Source organism: Bactrocera latifrons, unplaced genomic scaffold (assembly GCF_001853355.1).
Source record: "Bactrocera latifrons isolate USDA-ARS-PBARC rearing strain unplaced genomic scaffold, ASM185335v1 scaffold_23, whole genome shotgun sequence".
NCBI lineage: Eukaryota > Metazoa > Arthropoda > Insecta > Diptera > Tephritidae > Bactrocera > Bactrocera latifrons.
The window spans coordinates 272,841-295,700 of record NW_017535852.1 but is presented as its reverse complement, the minus strand read 5'-3'; the positions used below and the strand labels follow the sequence as shown (position 1 = coordinate 295,700).

General features: G+C 38.0%; 1 protein-coding gene across 5 annotated transcripts in view; it reads left to right on the top strand.

Moving 5' to 3' along the window:
- LOC108968813 overlaps positions 1–22,860 on the top strand; it is a 156,146-nt gene that overhangs the window by 113,942 nt on the left and 19,344 nt on the right. Inside the window, exons 1-2 of one of the 5 annotated variants that reach the window (XM_018933086.1) lie at positions 16,509–16,677; positions 16,774–16,841. The exons of 2 other annotated variants lie outside the window; for them this stretch is intronic. In XM_018933086.1, coding sequence (XP_018788631.1) covers positions 16,779–16,841 — 63 coding nt within the window. In that variant the 5' untranslated portion in view covers positions 16,509–16,677; positions 16,774–16,778. Of the gene's footprint in view, positions 1–16,508; positions 16,842–22,860 lie in introns of those variants that run through there. 2 more of the 5 variants (XM_018933085.1, XM_018933083.1) reach the window with 2 other exon arrangements.

Here is a 22,860-nt window from a genome sequence, read left to right as displayed (position 1 = left end):
CATACACACATAGATTTCGCAGCCGAGTTCGACTTCTATGCGCGCTCCATCAAAGTTTTGGGTATTTGGTTACTAAACCAAACAATTCTTGTGTTTCTTCGTCGCGCTTTGCGATTTATTTGCTCAGTGTTTGTTTTTGTTGTCACTTGAAGTATTTACTGTTTGTTTTAATACGCCCTATTAAGGGAGTTATACATACACACATGCATGCATACCATACATGTGTACGTATGTTCGAATTTACTATTACTGATTGCATGTGTTGCCGTTGTTGTTGTTGCTGTTGCCAGTCCACCACCCCATGCCATTTGTCAATTGTTTATACGCATGTTTTGTTGCGATTTAACGTCTCAAATGCGGAATTAAGTGTCTGACCACTGTCTGTCCATATGACACATTATGAAAAGCCATCACTAACGCTCCTCGTCGTAATACTATGTACGGTAATCTAAAGTAATGCAGTTAGTAATCGCGCAGTGAAGACTTCCAGGGGCAGGCATTTCCGGGTTTTACGACTGGCTTGAATGCCTTTAAATATGTACTCCAGAGCGTAATATTAAACCGATGATCACATACTATGAGTATAAAATCACAAATACAGAAATAAATACTCACACAAATAGTCCAGAATCACGTATGTACAAATGTGTGTGCTTGAACTGCCATTTCATTTGATGTTTAGCAAAAGTTACTTAAGGCAAAGTTTTCATGACATCACAAAGATAGACAGACACTCGGCCGTAATCACCAGATTTTTGTGTTTATTGAAATCGTTTACTCAACCCTAGATTGTCTTCATCATTATTAGGTAAGGAAATCAAATTTCCGAAATCTCCTTTTTTTATTAACATCTTAATGGTCTAAGCAACTTTAGACCAATTTAATACTTCAACAAAATTTCTTTCACTTTCATCGTATTAAAAATTTTTTCAATAGGAACGCTACAAAAGTAGACTGACAGGGACAGCAAACGACGCCATATTTTTTCCTCTCTTTTGATATAATATATCTCTTCAGTAAAGTTTGTCATTTCATCATGGAAGATATACGAAAAATCATAGATCCTTATAAGATCAAAATGACCCAAAATCAGCTTCAGCGATGAGGCTCATTTCTGGCTGGTCAAAATATGTGGTTCCAACATAGCTGTATGAAAAATACTTAGAAAAATATTAAGAATTTATAGGAGCTTTGCTATTAGATCATCAGCTACCTGTGAATTTCCTTATAGAGGTCCTTTAGAACCAGACAACTTGAAAAGTTTGTATCGTTAGAAAAACTCCTTTCATTTTAGTCAAGCCGTATGAACGTTATCAAAGGGCATACACCACATATTTTCAAAACACAATTGATCTTTTACATCAAACTTCATAATAATCTTATAATTTTTGATAATATATTTTACAATACGCCACAGTCTCGGCGACTACCCTTTCATTCCAGTATCTAAGATCAGTTCTATTGACAATTTGATCCACTATTCTTACAAAAATTATTTTCAGAACCGTTCCATTCAACACTAGAGCGACAACAGCTCACAGTGATGCCGACCGTTCGTTAGCACACTTAATCAGCTTATGGTGGACAGATCCGTTCTAGCTTTCTTGCCGCCTTAGCGCTCTGAAATCTTCGTTGCTAAAGTACTATCGGATTACAGTTTATTTGCTTCCGTTACATGTTTTTTCGGAGCCCTTTGCAATTGTCGGGGCATCGGAACGCCTCATGATCATAACTGAGAATTCTTTGCTGGTGCTGGCGATTCCGTTTCGTGCCGAAATCCTGCTATTGCTTCCTATTGACAGATTTCTACCAACTCTCTCTATCTTACGGGCCGATTCGCAGTATTGACCGACCGCATGACTCTTCGCCTCTTTCGAAGCGATCAATTGCCTACTTCCTCCCACGTCCTTTATTATACTTCCCAAGTTTTTTCAGAGATGAGGCCACGACGTGTCTTGATATTCATCCTTATGCGGCACTGCGGTCAGACCCGACCAACGCAAAAAGGAGGTCATGTCAACCTGCTCCTACCAAATCAACTTAATGATAACGCGAGGCGAACGTACTCTGAGTCCTGCCAGGGTTTTAGAGAGACGAAGCCAGCATTGACATTAACCAAGCAGCTGTCTATGTTTTGTAAAGTATCACCTCTACATAGTAAGGTGCCACAATACCAGCTCAAGTTACAACCAACTCCAAAAAACGTCAACACAAGAATGGTCCGCGTCGGTCAGAGTTCGATAGACCATAGGAGTTCTAGAAGGACATAAAAGTCGCAGGTCATTTAGCATTACCGAGGATTCACCTGCTTTACCTCACATATCTGATGTAAAAACGACTTATTTTTTAGTGTTCTAACAGCATTTTGAACATGCTGAATCGTCTTGCAAACTCTCTTAGTTTCAATTCATATGACACGACACCTAATTTCCTTAATTTTGAATGCATCCAGCTACTTTTGAAAGTTTTGATTTTATTCCTGTGTTACTGCGATAATTGTCTACAACTGACAGCTTTACATATCAATCATCTATGCCGCCTTCTTTTAAATAAATAAATTCAACGCAATTCCATCACTTTACCATCGACATGCAAACCACCTCAATTACTTAATTTTTAACCCAATTTTATTACCAACACCACTAACTGTTAAACTTTCAAACACCTTGCGGCAACAGAGCCATACACCAACCCCAGAGAATGCCAAGCGAACTGCCAAAAAGTATTTGGGGCTTTGAAGAGCAAGCAGCAACAAAGTCAACCAGGCAACACTGTCGGCCGAACAGCAGCCTCCAACAGCCAACAATGGCAAAATCATCGATGTTTCGGTACTTTCAACTCAGTAATTGAATTGAATTGAATAACAAAGTGCCGCAGTGGCGCTGCCAAAGCCGCCACAGCCGCTCAACCGAAGCGAAGCGAATCGAAAATCAAGTAGCTATATGTACATACTAACGGTATTTACCCACCCACAATTACCGAAATTGGCCGCGTATTTTACGCGCCCAAATGCCATTATGCGCGAAGTTTATGATGTGAAAAACCGCCACATTGTGTAGCAGAGCGACAGACTGGCGATGGCGTTGGAATAAAGCGACAGATATGAAGTTTAATACTCTATATGTTTGTACTGCTATATATGCGGGTGGTCCGATATGTCAATAGACTGTAAAAGAGAAAATTTTGGAAAAATGAATGCATTCTTTTGCACGGTGTACTTGAGCCAGTTTTAATCCAAAACTTTGTTCGTTACCCTTCCAAATGATAGGACGATGTTCGCCTTCTTCGAACAGATGCGCCGAATAAATCTACCGCTTCGACTTTCCTTAGTCTCTGAAGTGTGGACGACGATCCAGGCCTCATCGACGATTACTAATGGAAACCCTTTTGGATTGCGCTTAAACGACACAAATACTGTTATGGAGTAACTTCATGGTTGGGTTTGTTGTCCGAAATCAGATTTGTCACGCTTTTCAAGCAGAATATAACTCGTGCGATCTTTTGAGATAGCTCTGACTCTGACTCTACCACGGTTTGCTAATACAAAATCGAGGGTCATGTTACTTTCTTTAGTAGCCGTTATTCGGACACTTGGACGTAGCTYATCAAAAATTCACAAGCGGTAATGGCGGTCTGCCAATACGAGATCGAGAATCACGTTACCCTCTTTAGTAGCCGCTTTTGGGACAGCAGAGCGTAGCTCTTTGTCATCCAAAGAGGATAGTTTTCGTATACCGCATTCGAGCGCTATTTCATTTCACTGGACGATTTCCTTTCGAAGCACAGGCTTCAAATCACCGACCGATCTTGTTCATTATCCATTTTTCTATAATCCGCGTACATGACCTCTTCCCCATGCGATGAACACAAAACTACAATTTTGATTCAGCCAAATTATGGACAAATTCCACGAGAGCGTAACTTTCTCTTATGGCGCCATTGGGTATTTTGGCTAAGTATTTATTGGTAGCTTCTTCAGCTACATTACCAAGTAGCAATTATACTCATATATATTTATGTGTAAGTCTGTATATTTTAAGTTACGTACATATGTCGCAACACAACAGCGTTTCAGTTAGTTAGGGCGTAGAAATTTTCTAATACTTTTCGGCAGTGAAGCGACCCATCGAAGGAGTGCCCTCAGTCAGTTGAGATTTGCCGGCGGAAGACAAGTAGTGTGGGTGGTCTGAACTTGCTTAGCTGACGCAGGCCTCTTTGATTCCTCTACACTCATCAATAACGGTACTGCAAGCGCCAGACTGAGTACAACTATATAGAGTGTGTAAACGTATGGTGGCAACGCTGGCGGGGTGTTACTGTAGAAATTTATTGCCTTTTACGGCCATGGACTGTGCTTATCGATTTTCACAAAGTGATTCGCCTTCATTTCGCCCTTTATTCCTGGCATTTTTCACTACATTTATAAAAATTTTGTTGTTTTTTTTTTTTTTATATTTTCATTCACTGCCACTTGGCGGCGCCCTGCTGTTTCACCAATTTTGGCTCTACGCCAAGTGGATCAGTCTCGGCCCCAGCGTTGGTGGTTTAGTGCTGCTTCTCTTGTTGTTGCCTCCGTACCGGTAATTCGATTGTGTTTGTTTGTGTGTGTGTGCGTTGTTCATTTTGTCGCCTGCGCATTCGTAGCGGCCTTTATCTGCTGTAAATAACGATTATTGCTAGGATTTTTTCAACTTCCTTCTTGCGCCCCAACTGTTCAACGGAAGTCGCTTCATTTTCCTTGCGATTTTTTTTTTTTCACTTGCTCCGAATCGGTTGTCCGACTTGTCATTCATTGTGCTTGTATCAGCATTGCGGATGTACAATCTGGTAGCTCCGTTTCCTTTCGCTAACAGTTGACACAATTTAATAATCACTGCGTGTGGAATCCTTTAATTAAAGACCCAGAAAAATAGCTGACACCAAAGACGATATTTAAATCGATTAATTCGGTTGAAAAAGCCACAGTTGTGGTTAAGTTGAATGAGCGGCAGTGAATAAGGAATATTTATAGCTGGTGGAGGAGAAAATCCTCTGAGATTAACTGAAGCCATGAAGCAGCTTAGTCGAAGCTAGCGCTTAAGTTAAACAATTACTATCAGCGAATTTTCTGACGCGTTTATTTTGTGGTTTATGTTCTAGTTTTCATTTTCTTATCCTCTTGCCAGAAACTCTTACGAGTTCTGTGATGTTGTGGATTTCGATTTTAACTTCTGGTAATGTGAACGAGTCAAGTAATAGTCAATATACTAATTGGGGACAAGAAAACATAATCTATGTTTGAGCTGCCTCGCCGACGGATCCGACAGATATTCGGCGAAGTAGTGGTAATATCCAACTTAGCGCTGAAAACTAAGTCAATCAATAGTCAAGCCACTAAAGACAAAATATTAAGATTTTTAAACTTACGATCTTTTTATACAACGCTGCAGTGAAAATTAGATCTTGTTGAAGTATTCATCAAAGAGGAAGTGTCTGTCTATTGTCCGAAGTTCATACATCGATCTAACCAGCAGGTCTTCACAATCCTTCCACATGATTACATGTCAAATTATATAAAGATTTCCTATCCTGCAAATTGATAAAATTTGTTTCATAAGAATGTCCCGGTGATTGGAAGAATGCAGATAAATTCTGATTAAGAAATCAATAGTTCATAACGAATCAAGCTATCCGAGATAATTATGTGGAGAGAATAGTGGCCTTACTTCAAGCACAACCATCAATTTGACAATTTCAGAAAACAATTCAGTCCCAATTATTTCCCTAATCTTTATTTAAGTTTCCTCCATTGTCTAACTAATATAACTTGACCAATGAACTCTACAAGACTGCGTTGAATATTTTCTTGATTGAAATTACACTTACTAAACTGCAAAGCCCTCATCAAATAGAGCGACATTTGGAGCCCTTTCGGTATGTTATTTAAAACAAACAGTAATGCTGATCTGGTCCTATTAGAAGAAATTTATTAGTTACAACAAAGTACTCAAGTAGGTTAGGTTAGTTAGTCTGGCTAGCGATACATGCATTGACCAGTCACACCGTTAGCTAACGGAGTGCCGTAACCTAGTTAATGCGGAGTACACCTGGGGGCCCCGGCGTTGTCTTGCTAACACGGAACAAGTGCACATGGGATTGTTTTCCTTTTATCTTTCTTTTGATATTTCTTGCGGTTATCTCGATCTGTCAGCCTCATTCTGCCGACGTGTGCCGCTACCATACTTTGACCAGTGACTATTCCAATAATGTTCCTGCAGTCTCTTCTATCTAGAGTGAACAGGAACTTGTGTAGTTTTGATGATGACTTTTGCAGTTTTGTATCTCGATCGATCATTTCAACGGATTTTAATACCACCAGGGCAATCTCGTTCCTTATCTCCTTGTTATCAATGCCAATAGAAGTAGAGCCGCTAATTCCAGGCGACTCTTTCCACTACTGCCCTGCTTAACGAGACACTTCTGGCTCCCATTATGCATGGATAGGAGTTTACAACTGCGAGCGAGTCGTTGTTTCTTTTCGCTGTTTGGGGCAAATTAGCGATTCCAAGTATAGCCAGTCCTTCTCCACCTGGTTTTTATAACGGAGTGGTGGTCTAACTTTGCTTCCCCCGGCAGCTACTGCATCGAATACTTTCAAAGCTGGAGTGTTTCCATCCATTCGGGCATGACCTAGCCAGCGTAGCCGTCAAACTATGTCAGTGGCGTCGTATATCTCGTACAGTTCATCGTTCCATCGAATGCGATACTCGCCGTTGCCTATGTGCAAAGGATCATACGTCTTCCGCAGAATATTTCTCTCTGAAACACGTAACGTCGCCTCATCAGAAGATCACTCTATAGCAGGACGGGAATAATGAGTGACTAATAGAGTTTGGATAGAGGCCTTTACTTTTCAATTGCCTACTCAGTTCAAAGTAGCACCTGTTGGCAAGAGTTATTCTGCGTCGCATTTCGTGGCTGACATTGTTTTTGCTGTCAATACTGGTTCCAAAATAGACTAAATTATCTACGACTTCTAAGTTGTGACTCAACAGTGGTGTGGGAGCCAAGTAGCGAGTGCGACGACTGTTTGTTTGATGACAGAAGATATTTCTTCTTGCTCTCGTATTCTCTACTGATCTATCTCTTCTTTAGGCGTGTTGCGCTTTAAGAAAACTTCTTGGAGGCGCTGCGTTTCTTAATTTATCATTAAATTTTAAACTAGATTGAAAACTATAAATTTTTATTAAACAATAAATTTTAAAAATATTTCCCCCAGAAGGACCCCAAAATTCATCATTTTTTATGACTATTAAATACTATAAAATTTATAAGCCTATCAACGCCAAACTCACTTCAAACGTTAATACAACAGCAAGTAGGCAATATTAGCTAGACTCCACCAAAACTGACTCAACCATTAACTCGAAAATGACATATTTAATGAAATGTCACTAAGGGAACTGTCATAAAGCCAATACCCTAATATTTCGGACACGAATTCATTTCAGCTTGCCACCCTTAAAATTGTAAAATACTCGCGGAAAAAGCTAAGCACTCAATAAGTCCGTCTGTTGTTTAGACTACGGCCGTATAGCCTGTCATAATTTCACATTGAAGTTGTGGAGTACAACACACTCGTGTTCTTATAATGACAAGGAGGAGAATTATTGCCATTTTCGAGAGCTATGCACTAGGCAAACTTAGTACTTAAGGGTGACTGCTGCTAAGCCAACTACGCGCCACTTCTTAACGGCTCCATTAAACACAGACTCGCGCATAATGGCAGATAGCGGGGAGGTGAGTGAATGGAATTAGTGTGTATGATGCGACGTAGCACCTGCTTGTTAATAGCGATGATGAATAATGTAAGGTCCTCAAGGCATTACACGACACAAATATCATATACGTGTGAGTGTGTATGTTTGTAGGCGTGTGCCGGTCGCACAACAAAAGCGAAAATATGTGCGTAGCATGTTGGAAGCTCTTCACAAAAGGTTATAAAGTCGCCAATTAGGCCGAGAGCACAGCTTCCTTTCGGTATGTGTCTGAAAGTGAGTTTGTTTTTGTTTGTATGTGTGTTTCATTGTATGTTTGTATGTGTGCCTCGAACGTCCAAACAACCTTTATAGGCTACAAGGTGTACTCAATATAAGGCTTTATTCAAGTTGATTCGACGTATATGTATGTGGTTCTGAAATTTATGCTCGCAAGAAACCCGATAGGAAATTGTGGAATTAAATATTTGTTTTTTTTTTTTTTTGTGTTTTTGTCAGAACCGGAAACTTTTGCTAATAAATTTTTTATAATCATTTAGGAATTCAATGGAAGCACTTTATAATAAAAACTAGAGTGTCTGACTTTCTGACTATTTGAGCGTTTTTCGGGAGAGATTGCTGCCATTATAGTAGAAGTGCCTATAGATCTAATGCTGCGGAGTCCAACCACAGAGAAATGAGTTTCCTTCTGATATTAGCGCGACTATGCTAGCTCTGAGCGTACGGACTTTGAGCTTAAGGCTAGCATAATTGCAGTATTTTCAGAATCAGTTTAGTTAAGGAAAGACTAACCTCAATATGAACGGTATCAACTCAATTCTTGTTGTTGTTATAGCGAAAGAAAACATTTCTGTAGTAATTTCGAGACATGGTCCCGAGATGACCGGATAAAAATAAGGTCACTTAGACTCGGAATCGCGGAAATCTTCATGCATATTCGCTCGTAACTATGTCTCAGCAGGGTTAATTTACCTCTAGCTTTAGCGGTTCATAGTCGTTGCCCTTTCGTTTTCCACTTTGTAAGGTTCAAAACCATAAAGCCTGATAGTAGTGGAGGCTTCTTGGAAACAGACGGAATAGAAACCTTTCAACATTTCCTTCTTGACTGTCACATCCTTTGTCCTAAAACACTTCAGATTTCACAATGTAAGCTAGTGAGCTTTGTCGACACCTAAAATTTAATTCCATCAGTTACTTAACTCGTATATAGCTGTCCACGTGCGATCCCCATCTTGAAGATCTTCTTCTTCTTTTCTGGCGTAGACACCGCTTACGCGGTTATAGTCTAGTTAACAATAGCGCTCCAGTCGTTTCTTCTTTTCGTAATTTAGCGCCAATCCGAGATTGTTTTCATCCCTACGGATCTTGAAGATCAGCCAAAGAATCTAACCTAAGCTAACCTTACCATAATTCGAAAAAATTGCCAAAATTTGGAGTGAACTCCTCCAATACTTCGCTAATGATCGGCACATGAACAAATTCTTGTTTTCGCTTCAAGTGACGACTTCGCAGTAGTTCTCAACCAGTTCATAGAAATATTGAGACAACGTCTTATTATATCGACTAATCTCCTAATGGCAACGAACCGAAGAACTTTACAACATCTGAAACTAAAAAGGATCTATGAAAGAGAAAACTTTTCACGCTTCCTGGAATGTTAGACCCCAGTAAATGTAAAATTGAAAAAAAAAACACTGAATATTTCTCTTCGTCGGCTATGAAAATTTAGACTTTTTCTTATCAGTTCGAAACTTTCGAAAGGCATTTCAAGGGAGACTTCTTGTGACATAAAATAACAATGCAACATCTCTCAGCAGCTTTTATGGGGAACGCAAAATAGTAATGGAGTTCAACGCACTAGACCACAACTAGTATAAAACCCGTAAATTTTCTTACAGGGATTTCACTCACACATACATATGTATGCATGCATGTAAGTCTGCTTCTAAGAACAGCTTTATGATGATGCCACTATGCTCGATTCCGCGTCACGCTCATACTAAATAATAGGCTCTTGAGTGCTTGAGTGCATTATGCAGCGTTGTATTCGCGGCTTGTACCGGGTACTCGCACTCGCACTCGAAGTATGCTACTTAATGTTTTTTCAATTTTTTTTTAAATTTTATGCAACTGTTTGTCTGTATGTATGCAAGTGGGCGTGTTTGAGCAAACATATGCCGCCGCCACTTGAAAGCGAAAGCTAATTTCGCGTCATTCAGTCTGAGCGCACGATACCCGAGTGCATTCGGCGTTTTTCAACTTTTTGTTCACGCTGATTATTTTATTTCTTTCCTCTTGATTTCTCAGTACTTTGCCGCATTTTACTTTCCATAAATAAATGTATGTATTTTGTTTGGGAGGGATTTTGCGGCGCTCGTTCATCTTAATTTCAAGTATCTGTTCAGTTTAATGTCCCAGAAAAATTCACGCATTCATGTGCCAACATTGAAGTGACTCTTTTGGCACTCCAAGCAGAACTGTGTGTGCGCCTTGTAATGTGCGTGGTGGACGGGGGATGTGCGGTCTATGGTGGGGGTTGCAGTCGGAAGGACACATGCCACATTCGAGTGTGTACTTTAAGATTTTTGCCTCTAATTAAAATTTACAGCTTGGCTAATTAGCGTGTGGCAAGGATGTTTTCGACAACCCACATCCAGCAATTCAAGTGGATAATAGATGTTTGGCGGGTTTGGTGGCGTATAATAGGTGTTGCAACAGCCAATTACGCAACTCGAGAATTCGACAGTACATTTTTGAGTTTTATTTTTTTATATTTTTTTTTTTTTTGGACCGAAGTGTGAACTTTTGTCATATGTGTGTCAATGAAAGTGTATTTAAAGAATTAATAGTTGAAATATTTTTAAGTGGAAATGAATTTTATAGCAATTTTCCAACTATTTGTCGGTGGTGGAGGATTCAAATTGGCATGGTTTATGCTGAAATTAAGGCATAAATATTTTTCATCTGACATCTAAGAAAAAAACTTCGTACTCTCATGACTTCTTCGATTTTTCCGCCTTAAAATTCATGAAGATAGAAATTATTACATAAATTACGGCTTATGACTAATTAGCCAATATTGTTTTCCATAATGTATGATTATGAACGTCTCTTTCAGTTTTCCCGCTCTTTTGACATTTCTCTTCAGTAAGGTTTGCCATTTCATCATGGAAAGATAGACGATCCAACAACGAGTCGAAATCATTAAAATTTAGTACCGAAAGGAGTCAGTGGCCTCAAATTTAAAAGCGCTACGTCCAATTTATGGTGGTCATAATCGTCCTGTCAGATCAAATATTAAACACCGAGTGGAAAAATGTTAATCCACAGACATGGAACAAAATGGATGAAAGCCCAAATCAGTCTCTCACACGTCGTTCTCAAGCGTTGGGCATTTAATGAACTCCGTACGAAAATCAAACGTGAGTTGCAGCGGTATCGGCCGATTTATGCCTGAAAACCGTCGAAAATTGGGTTCAGCGTCTAGACTTCTGCAAGCGTCCTGTGGTGGCCATGCAAAAGAAATGGAGATTCATATATAATTGCATAAATAATTTCATTTATAACCCAAACCATGTTTGTTTTACTTAAAAACTTTTGTAGCGCTCTTATTGAAAACCCCGTCATACAGAGAATCTCAACACGTGATCTTAGAAATGTTTGTTTTTTGATGTAAACCAGTCAGTCACCCAATTTTCGACTTTTGCGCAGGAATTGTATGAAGTGGTAATTGGAAGGGGCCAAGTCTGTTGAATACGACGAGTAGGGTAGCAGCCCCCAGCTAAGTACTTTGATTGTATCCTGAACCGATTTTTCTGAATAGGCGAGTGCATTGTCGTACAACAAAATTATTTTGCCATTTGCTGGTCCATCTGATCGTTTTTCAATCAATGCATGGTTCAAATTTGCAGCCTCAACAGGTTTTAGGAACTCATGATACTCCACAACCTTCTGATCCCACCAAAGACAGAGCATTATCTTCTTATTGAATCGATCTGTTTTTGCAGTCGATGTTGATGGTTGTCCCCGATTAATCTATGATTTTTCCGTTTAGGATTTTTAAAATAAATCAAATTTTTATCTCCAGTGACAATTCCATGTAAAAATGATGTTTTTTCATGTCTTTGAAGCAAATTTTCACAAATGTTTTTTCGGTCTTCATTAAATTCATATGGCAGCCATTTCCCACACTTTTGGATCTTTCCCATAGGTTTTAAACAGTCTGAAATGATTTGAGGTGCAACATATTACATAGCTGTCATTTGCTTTTGTCTTAAAGTATTATCTTCATCCAAATTGCTGGTTCAGCATCTTCCAACTTTTATGTTAGTCTTTCACGTTCTTCATTTCTTATATAAACGTCATTATTGAAACCATCTCTTCAATGTTGCTTTTGATAGAGCATGATCAGAGTGTCAGAGTAGTCAGAGTGTTATCAGAACGAGTGTTACCTAAAATCCAACATAATCGAATCGAATCGTCGGCGCTCTCAGTGGTAGACGCGTTTTGAAGCGCAAAGCGTACTGTCTGTCTCTTATACACATCTAGATGTGTATAAGAGACAGAGCATGATCAGAGTGTCAGAGTAGTCAGAGTGTTATCAGAACGAGTGTTACCTAAAATCCAACATAATCGAATCGAATCGTCGGCGCTCTCAGTGGTAGACGCGTTTTGAAGCGCAAAGCGTACTGTTAACCTGCCGTTGACGTCGATTGAAATACAGTCCAACTATCACTAGAATGGCTGCCACTGAACCTGGTACAACAAATTTTGCTCAGCGGCGAGGCCCGTTATTAATCAACAAAATAGCCCTACCTAGGGAACGGAAAACGCATTCGAAATCCGTGAAACCCCATTTTATTACCAAAAAAAAGTTATTCTGATCGGATTACTGCTGCGAATTACTGGAAAGCTGCCATACAAACTGATAGATCAAAATCAAATTTTAGTGAGGCAGAAACCCTATTTCACGCTGTGGCAGTATTATTAAGTTAAAATACCGTTATTGGGCAACAGAAAATCCATTCTAATACCACGAAACGTCAAAAACTGAAGTTAAATGAAATTCGGTATCATCTACAAAAGCAACGTTGGGTCATATTTTTTATAATCGAAGCAGTCAAGTCAGGTATAGCCTTCGTTTCAAGCAATCACACCTATAGTGAGTTAAACTTGAGATTGCAGAGAGACATCCAGCCTATTGGCTAAACCCTGGGCCTTCTTATTCTAACCATGCGTCCTAGTAAATCAAAAAAACCACAGCAAGTTCGGAAGATATTACTAGGTATTATGCAATTTTTCGTCATTTTTAAAGGTATAATGACCTGGACTTGAATGTCGAAATCAACGACCCACACCATTTTGAGGTCAGTTAAAAAGCTACATTCACAATTTTTTTTATGAAACCAAGAGAAACTTATAGTAACATTTTCTCAGACAACTTTCATCATTCGACATGGTTAATTCGTTCTAAATACAACAAACTCTTAAAGGTTGCTAAAACCTACAATATTGTGCTAACTCTGAAAATATATTCGTTCCTAACACACCACATCATTTGAAGTTCAGCATAAACTCTATAAAATCCATTCGCCTGGCATAGTTTGCGTGCGTTTTTTCGCGTTTTATTTGCACTTATGATTCATCATATTACCGTCTGGTGTCATTTTCAAAACAACCCTGCAATAATGCAAACTACCCTTGTGCCAAGTTCCCCTTTTTAATTTATTTCAAAACAAGCTTGCATTAATATTTGTAGTTGTAATTTGACATTTGGTCCGTTTCATTATACTTTTTTCCGCCCGTTCATCATGCTCTATTTCAATAGAATTACTAAAGAGCGTTAAAATTAAATGCAAAATTCGTGAGACGCGTGACAACAAACTACATGACACCCACTCTGCGCGATAAATTATTGATTTTGATTGTTGCAATGTCGAGAGCAAAAGGGTTCTCAGATGTAGTGCTATCATGCGTATGCACTAATAGCGAACAACCCTAAAGATCTAACGCACTTTTCAGAGCTTCGAATTAAACTCTACACACAATTTGTGGAAGCATACATAACTATGACGCGCCGATCTCGGAGGGCTGCGATATATTTAAGAGAAGCTTTTTCATATCAAAAATACAATTGAATGATTAATAGCGCCTACCAATGGATTTCTCATAAAACTTGCTTACTTAGAACCGACGAAATAACTGATGTTTGAAGTAAATTCTCAACAAACAAAATTCATCAGATGAAATTAAAAGTAAACTCATGCGAAGGAGTAATATAGCTTTCCGAATGATATTACCAGAAATTATAAGCCGTCAAATACGTTCTTAAAACACCAAGCGATTCAGTTTAGATTATTTTTATTGCAGGTAGGGGCAGTAGAAAGGCTAGAAGAGAGATTTTCTAAAGATTTTTTTTTTATATTCAAATGATAAAAAAATGTCATTCAGCACTCCTAAATATAATTATTATAATTATATGATATAAAATTTGTGTACATAACTTCCTGATTTTTAGAAATAACACACACAACAAACATTTTTGCCGTATGTGCCTGAACGTTAAGAAAAATAACAAAGAAAATCAAAGAAAAAAAAATAGAAAACGTTACGTTTAGAAGTCATGTTAATTATAGAATAATGAGCTTAAAACAAAAGGCAAATAATCTACAATATGTTTGACCGTGCTTTGAAATCCGATTCCCCTTCAGAATAAAATGCCATTATAAGATTATTAAAACTGAAAAAATCACATACTTATAAAATATCATTTTACACAATTAAACTGAAATAAATTCGCAAACGTGTGGATTACGTATGAAAATGGTGTGGAAAATCGTATAATCAACTTTAGTATAAATATATGTTAGAAGAATAGTGATATTACTAGGGTGGACGAATTTTTGAAATTTAAATAACTGCAAAATTAAAACGAAATTCGCGGGTGGTTTCTAAACATGTGGTTTTCAAGAAGAAATAAAACGCGTATAATTCAATGTTATGGCCAAGAATTCGAACTGAGTATAAATCAAGAAACGGTTGTCAAAAAGATCAACTCTGAAATAAATATAATCTCATTGAAAACCACACGGCTAAATAAAGAACCGGTGTTATAAAGGGTGATCCATTTCGATAAATCTCAAAATTATAAACTAATGGAAAATGTATATTATCATTCGTAAGAACATTCTTTGGAATTCATTTTTTGAAGATTATCTCTTTCAAATATTGGCCGCGGCTACGTCTCAGATAATCCATCCGTTGAGTTCAATTTTCGATGACTCTATTGGTAATTGGCGAATGTCACCAGTGATGTTTTGCTCCACGGCCTGAATCGAAGCGGAATTTTCCGCACAGTCTTTGGACTTTATATAACCCCACAGGAAGAAAGTTTAACGGCGTTATATCACATGATCTTGATCACGACCCTAAACGTGAAATTACCTGTTCACCGAAGTGTTATTTCAGGTGTCTAATAGTCGGTTATGATGACACGATTGACCATTGACTATTAAATAAACACCTTCATCATTTTTGAAGAAATGTGGACGAGATGATTCTACTGGCCCACAATCCCATTCTGGATGAAATAGCAGCTCTACAGTTTGCTTGTCGTCCCAAATATGGCAAATTTTACTTATTTGCATACCCTCAACACTTAACAAACGTGTCTCGAAAACGTCGGATGTTCTTGGAACTTTTCAACTCTCCACGTTCTACGTATACAACCTCAGCTACGGCTGCTATATTTTCTTCACTTCGAAGTAAACTTTAAAAGTCTTATCAGGATGAAATGCCATACTATATTGAACAAAAAAAAAACAAAACATGACAGCTTGACACAACTCTCGTGTGCTCTGTCAAACAAGAGGCTATTGTAAAATATCTTTGCGGGACAATATTTTTGGTATAAACTTAATAACCTTTGCAACATAAAAAATAGAGCCGGAAATTTTTTGAAATCTCGTTTAGAACTTCTTATAATAAAAGTATATCATGACATCACCTTAATTGTTCGATATGCCGAAATATTTAATATATTAACTTTTATATCGCTATAATCAATTTCTATAGATATATAAATATATCCACAACATTTGAAATACATGTCTGTATTTAAAAAAATCATATCATAATACATAATTTTACGGAAATGCTGAAAATTTTGTTAGAAAAACTATTTTTATCAAAATGCAACTCGTCCAAGTAAACGTCAATGTTTGACAACAGCTCCTGTTCTAACCATGCCATCACTTAAACCCGTTAACCTCCGCGACCCCTTATCGATTTCATGACAAATCAAAATAAACAACTACACTCACCGAGATGCACTCACACTCCCAGCAGTAGGGAAGCAACAACAATAATATTTCAGTGTCACGAACAGCTGAGCGCCATCCAACAGTTGAATGTCTGAGCCTCCGCCTGGTTGTCAGGTTGAGTGGTCATGAGATGCCGGCCGGCTGCACGACATGTCGCGACTTTAGTGAGGGTTGTTCCTCCTTTATACATGCAAACAAACATTATATTATGTGTGAGCGTTTTTGTGCTTTGCTATGCCGACGACCTTTTGCAAGACGCTTTCGCTAGTTTCGGCGCTGCTTTTCAGTTTGCGAGCGGCAGCTTTTCAAAGCGCACTAGCACTAGTAACTATTTATTTACGACGGTTGATTCTCGCTTTTTTTTTTTTTTTTTTTTTTTTTTTTTTTTTTTTTTTTTTTTTTTTTTTTTTTTTTTTTTTTTTTTTTGTTGTGTTATTTAATTTCTCATTTTCCCCTCGCGCTCCTTGTTGTACTTATTCATTTAAGAACGCGCAAGAAGTCTAGTGTAAAAGGGAGAACACGTGTGCAAAACGAAAATATAAATATTTTTTATTATTCTAGTGCAATCGTAACACTAAAGGAATATAGTAATTCATGTAGTTGGTATATTCAATTAATTGAGAACGAAATTAAGTGTTTTTTTAATAATTTTTTTTTTTTTTTTTGTTTTTTTGTTGGTAATTTCAATTTGACAGCTGTTATGTTTGTATTGCCACGTTTCCACTACAAACCTTTGAAATACGGCAATTTCGGCTGCAATGTGGTAAGTGCATAATAGTGTGTAGAGATGAACGTTTGAAGTTTGATTTTTTTTTTTTAATAAAGTGAAAATTTTTTGACTGGTATAAAGTTGACTCATATACTGATTAAAAAAATGATAAAACGCGAAATTCCTGTGTTGAAATATTGTTTTTTAAGGAAAAAAGCACAGTTGAAGTAAAAATATCCGGACGCTGCCCCAGAAAAATTAACCATCAAGGATAATTGGTATCTAAATTTCAACATGGTGAAATGAGCAACGAAAATGGTGAACATAGTGTACCCCTAAAAGAGATTTTTACCGAGGAAAGTATCAAAAAGATAAATTTGAAATTATTTTGGATGACCGTAAAGTGATAATATTTACGAATGCTAGGGTACGATAAAGCACTGTGCAAATTGGGTGTCACGCGATCTCACTTTTGCCCAAAAACAACGACGAATTGATGATTGGGAGCAGTGTTTGGAGATGTTCAAGCGTAATAAACTCGAGTTTTAGCGTCGATATACATAAGACAATGAGTGAAACATGAGTCCATCATTTCACACTGAAGTCGAATTGGCATTCATCCGATGAACCCACTCCACAGCTTGAAAAAATGCAAAAGTCGGTTTGCAAGGCTATGCTCTAAAAAAGGTAACACTTGAAAAATGTGGAACCATCAACAGTGACAATTATGTTTTGTCGTTTGAAGGACGAAATCGATGAATAAAGCGCATTTGAAGAAAAAGAAAGGGCCGTTTCATCATGAAACAACCGTATCACAAGTAACTGAAAACGAGGGCAAAAACTTATGAATTCAGTTTCCAATTGTTTCTGCAGCCACCGAATTCTCAAGATCTGGCTCCTCAGCGACTATTTCTTGTTCTCAGACCTCAAAAGAATGCTCGCTGAGAACAAATCTTCGCCGAATGAAGAGGAATCGGCCGAAACTGAGGCCTATTTTGAAGCAATGTATCACCCTTGAAGGAAACTATGTTGTATAAAAAAACCGAATTTTGTCAAAATAATGTGTTTAACCATGGTAGGTCGGAGACTTTTTAATTGAGTAGGAGTTAAACCTGCTGCAATATTCAGAACGGAGTGTCGTTAGGGTAACTCTAGATTTTCAAAGCGAGTACCCCATTTCCTAAGAGTGAGTCGATATGTTGTAAATGGCGGTCTGTGCATGTCTTACTGTTCAATATCGTCGACGTTATCAATGAAAAACCTCTTGAAGTGCCACGTGGCGACTCTGGAGTAAGCACTGAGCTACAGGGATGGTTTCTGCCAAAGTATTCCAGCAGAAGCATAAATTATGATCTAAAGCAACGCTGCAATCACCAAATATAATACTTTAATAAATTTTTTTTATTTACTTATATTTAATAAACATTTTGTAAAATTTTCAAATGGCAGTGATTACGACGCCATTTCTGGCAGTCCCTCGGAAAAAAGGTGCATCCGCGTTGTCAGCAGAACTTCTTTCAGGATCATCTCAAATAAAAATAAAAAAATAAGTGTTTTAGTAAAGACAATAAACTAGGTAGGGGCTGAAGGAAAACAAAACAAAAATGAAAATTGGATTTTTGGCAGACGTTTCTATAATTTCGATTTGTAATTAAAAAAAAAAATCCTCGAAGACCTATGTAAAATTTCATATAGATCGCGGTTAAGTAGTTCGCGAAAACCTTGACAACCGACTATGAAAACATTTTTTTGAGAAAAACGCGTTCAAAGTTTTACCCACTGAGTCCTCAGCCTATACTTGACCTCGAGCGTCCACCTTTTCAAGGTTATATCTCTGAAAGTATTAATCGGATCAACTTGAAAATTTAGGACAATATTCTCGAGATGTTAAAAAATTTAATAAGACAAAAACCCATGTAACCCCTTAAAGAAAACCAGCTATGCATGGTATTAGAGCTTCCGGCAGCTGAAGTTAACTTGTTTTTATTTGTGCACAATTATGGTCACTTTCAATTACTTTGCAATCAATTTAGGTATTCGAGCTCATGCATAAAGCAATCAAATAATAATCAACGTTTTGACAGTTTCGACTCTCCACTGCTCCCCAATGCTCTGACTAAATGTCAGCACGGCAACAATAAATCTACAACATTCATAATTCATTTTCACAAATCCTGAACAGTCACTCATTTGTAGAGACTCTTACGCATGCATATTTATTATTAATAAAAAAATTACAAAAAACAGCAAGTGTTTCGTGGCATTCATCTGCGGCTTTGCAATCCATAGACTCACCACCACCCAGTGATTTTAATGCTAATGCTTAATGTTAATTAAATATTACGCATGTTCATATTTTCGGAAAATCTACGCCTCATATTTTCTATAAAGCCGAAGTTAAGCCACATCTACTCAAGCTGAATGGCGACTATGTGCAACAACAAGTATAAAATTTAAGCCCTTCCTGTGCTGTGGTGAACTCAACGAACCAAGCAACCAGCCAAACAACCACCTTGGCACCCACACCCAACAAAACAGCAACAAATAAATAGAAAAAATGTCCTCACCCCGCATTGCTAGTGCATTTGGCAACGCACGTGCACATGCCACACGCAAGCGGATATAGGCACAGTCGCCCCCTCCAACTTAGTTTCCTTTTCTACGGCCACGTTTATCTTCCGACTAGTCTTGTTGCTGCTATTTGCCAAAGTCGGCAAAGCCAAGTTGGCGCTCTAGCGGGTTTATGTCATATCCACTGCTTGCCACCCGCCCACACGCCTGCTAGCTTGCTAGCTTACGCCTGAGCTGTTGTGCGGTATGCTCGGGGCTTTGTCAAAACATGGCATTATGTTCGCACCAATGCAACATGTTGCCAGGATTTGTTTTGTTAATTCGTGCAACTGTTTGAAAATTGCCAACAACCCTTGCAAGCGGCATTCAAATTTCCACAAACTCCCAAAAAAAAAATGTCTTTTGTTATTGTATTACTACGCCAACAACAACATAAACAATATCACAAAGGGCATCGGCAAATGGCATCCCCTGTTGCTTTATATCACTCAAGTACTTGTGCATCTATGTAGTCCATTTGAATACTCATCAAATTGATATTTATGCAGATGCACACACACTCCCTCTCCTCTCTCGATCTCATACTCAAACCACACACAATCTCCCTGACAGACGTGCTTAAAGAAATTTTCGAATATTCGGCATAGACGCCTGACGGACTGGCTGTCCGGTCCACAGGATATGCTCAACTGACACTTGTAATTTATTTTAATTTCGATTCAACTCTACCCCTCTACCCTCTCACCCGCTGTGAAGTGAATATGCATGTTTTGCGCGCCATCGCAGTTATCGGTTATGATTCTGCCATAGAATATCGTTCAGCTTATGGCTCATATGATTCATTTATGCTAATTATGGCAGCGTGCAACCGACAAGTCGTCGTGGTAACTGTGCCTATTTGAGCGAATGACAATGCGGAATTTCCAAAATCTCGCTGATTTGTTTGCGACAACTGCGCCCCCAGTGGGGTCCACGGCGCTAACTTACTAGATGAAAGCATCGATGACTGGTGGTTGCTTTGCGTTTTGGGGTTGTTCCGTTGCTGTTGTACATACTTACATACGTTTGGAAGTTTTTATTGCTTGGAGTTATTTTTTAAGCTATTCAATTATGCGTATATTTCTAATGATAAATTGTTGCAAAATGCTTTTCATTTAACTTCGCAATACAAATATTCAAATGAAGTGCTTGATACATGAAGCCAGTCTACGCCTGTAAATAGGTGGGCGGTGCTTTTGGTTTTTTGTCTCTGATGATGTCTGTTGGATACTGCGCATTGCTTTTAGCTTTATTAATTCGGAACTGGTAATGAAAATTTTTTGGATTGTCTAACTGAATAAATTTCAACCGATTATAGAGCCTCACAAATCCTTTAGTTCAACTTCGGCTGGGAAGATCAATCATTCTTGGTCGTCTGATGACATTGAAAAACCTTATAATATATATTAGCATTTGCTGAAAATATTTGTAGTTTATTCCGAAATTTTTGTCAAAATAAATGTAAATTAAAATTATTTTTCCATCACACCACCTAAAGTTCGCTTTATGCTAGTCGATTCGGTTACCTCGTTCCGTTGCTTTTGTCACAAGTTTGGTGAAATTCTTTGCAGTAAATAACCAGCTTCTGGAAGTTGTCTCCCGATCCTTTCATTGCATTACACGAACACGTCATTTCAAGAATATTTCAGTGTTAAAAACGATTCGTATAAATCAGTAGTCTATATGACTGGAACAGGTTCAGATTTTTTCCGAGTAAAAAATGTTAACGCCACAACACTGTAACCAGAGTGTATCAGATAGATTAAGCCGCCTTTAAATACCCTCAAAGTCGGAGTTTATTATATAAGTATTAGAGAAGGAGAAGAGGAATGTTTGTTTAGTCAAGTTCTACAATATTTGCTATATATCTATAGTATACGTTTGACCAACAGTGTTCTTGAGAGAAATTGTTAAATATAATACCTTACTTACTAAGTCATGGAGTAACTCCCAACCGGTATGCTGAAGTCTAACATGTACCTCAAAGAGTAATATAGGTATACATAGAGTCTACCTATGTCATAGACCTACTATTCCATAATAATGCCAGATAAAGATTCAGTGTAATTGAGGCTGAAGTATTCGTACAGAATTTTAACGCTTCTTTGCGAACTTTAAGAAAGACTTGATATCAAATTTTGATACCTCATCTAGTTCCTTGAATCGGGAAGTCGGGAAATCGTAAAACTATTATGTGTGCCCTCATATTAGTTTTCCGATTTCTACTTTGATTAGTCGATGCTTTAGAATTTTTGGCGACATCTTTAGCCACAATGGTAAGCCATCCGCTCTATCAGTATGTGAGTAGAGAGTAGGTCACCGCTACGATGCAATGATCCAAGTTTTCAGGAATGCAGGTGAAAAAAGATAGAATTTCTCTTCTTTCTTTGAGAATCACTGCAGCATTGGAAAATCTTTATTTAATTTATTTAAACGTCATTGAAGGTCATGTGTAATTCAGTTATTAAATATTTACTTTTTGCTTCAAAAAAGATCAAGTACTTTAATTTTTCCCAAAAATTGCCTGTTTTTAGGCTGCAACACTGAGTAATCGCGAACCGAGCGGTGTCCGATGATATCGAGGACAGAACTTGAATCATACGCCTCTAGCTCACAGGATAGGTGTCTCGACGAAGTTTATAATCAAAAAGGAAATTGAAGAAAATGAAGGTTATTTCTCCCAGTGTAACGATGTTGCTAGTAGAAAGCTAAAACGAATATTGTATCAAAATGGCCGTAGCGCACAGGATCGCTGACGTGTCGAATTAGCTGACGAATGGGGTGGATCGCTGTAGGATCGAGAACGTGGTTGCGGCGTGTTATATTGACCTGTGTAGTGATGTATTAATGTGGTGTATAGTGGTGTGATGTATTTGAGTTACGTTAGATGGCTGATCTAAAGAGATCGCACTTGGAGTGATATATGTATGTAGTCCTTTGTGAAGTCATAGAAAAGAAGAATCCTTGCGTTCGAGCTTATAAATTAGCAGAACGCTTAGTAGCCAATACAAATTTTAAAAGGCGTTCAATTTCTACACGCGCCGGAGGTCTGAAGGTATGAGGGGGATTTTATACAAATTTAAACACTCATTGAATTATTCTTCGAAACGAAAAATTAAAAATTCTCCATTCCAAAAAATTACAAAAAAAAATTGCATTTAATTTTAATTGAAAAAATGGAACAGTGCGGTTCCGTTCCTCAGCATGCATACCTCATACTTTTATCGCTCTCTATATTATATACTATGTACGTATTTAACAGAGTGTACCTTGGTGATAATTATATCTAAGCCAAAACTGCACCCCAGAAACCAGTTAAAAATAAATATCACTAACAACTTCACAGCGAGATTAAGAAGAAGTAAGAACATCAACGCCAAAACACAAAGCGCCACAAAATAGCTGAGACGACCTCCAGCCTCCTGGCTTGCCAACTCGCCTGTCATGTCATGTCAAACGAACA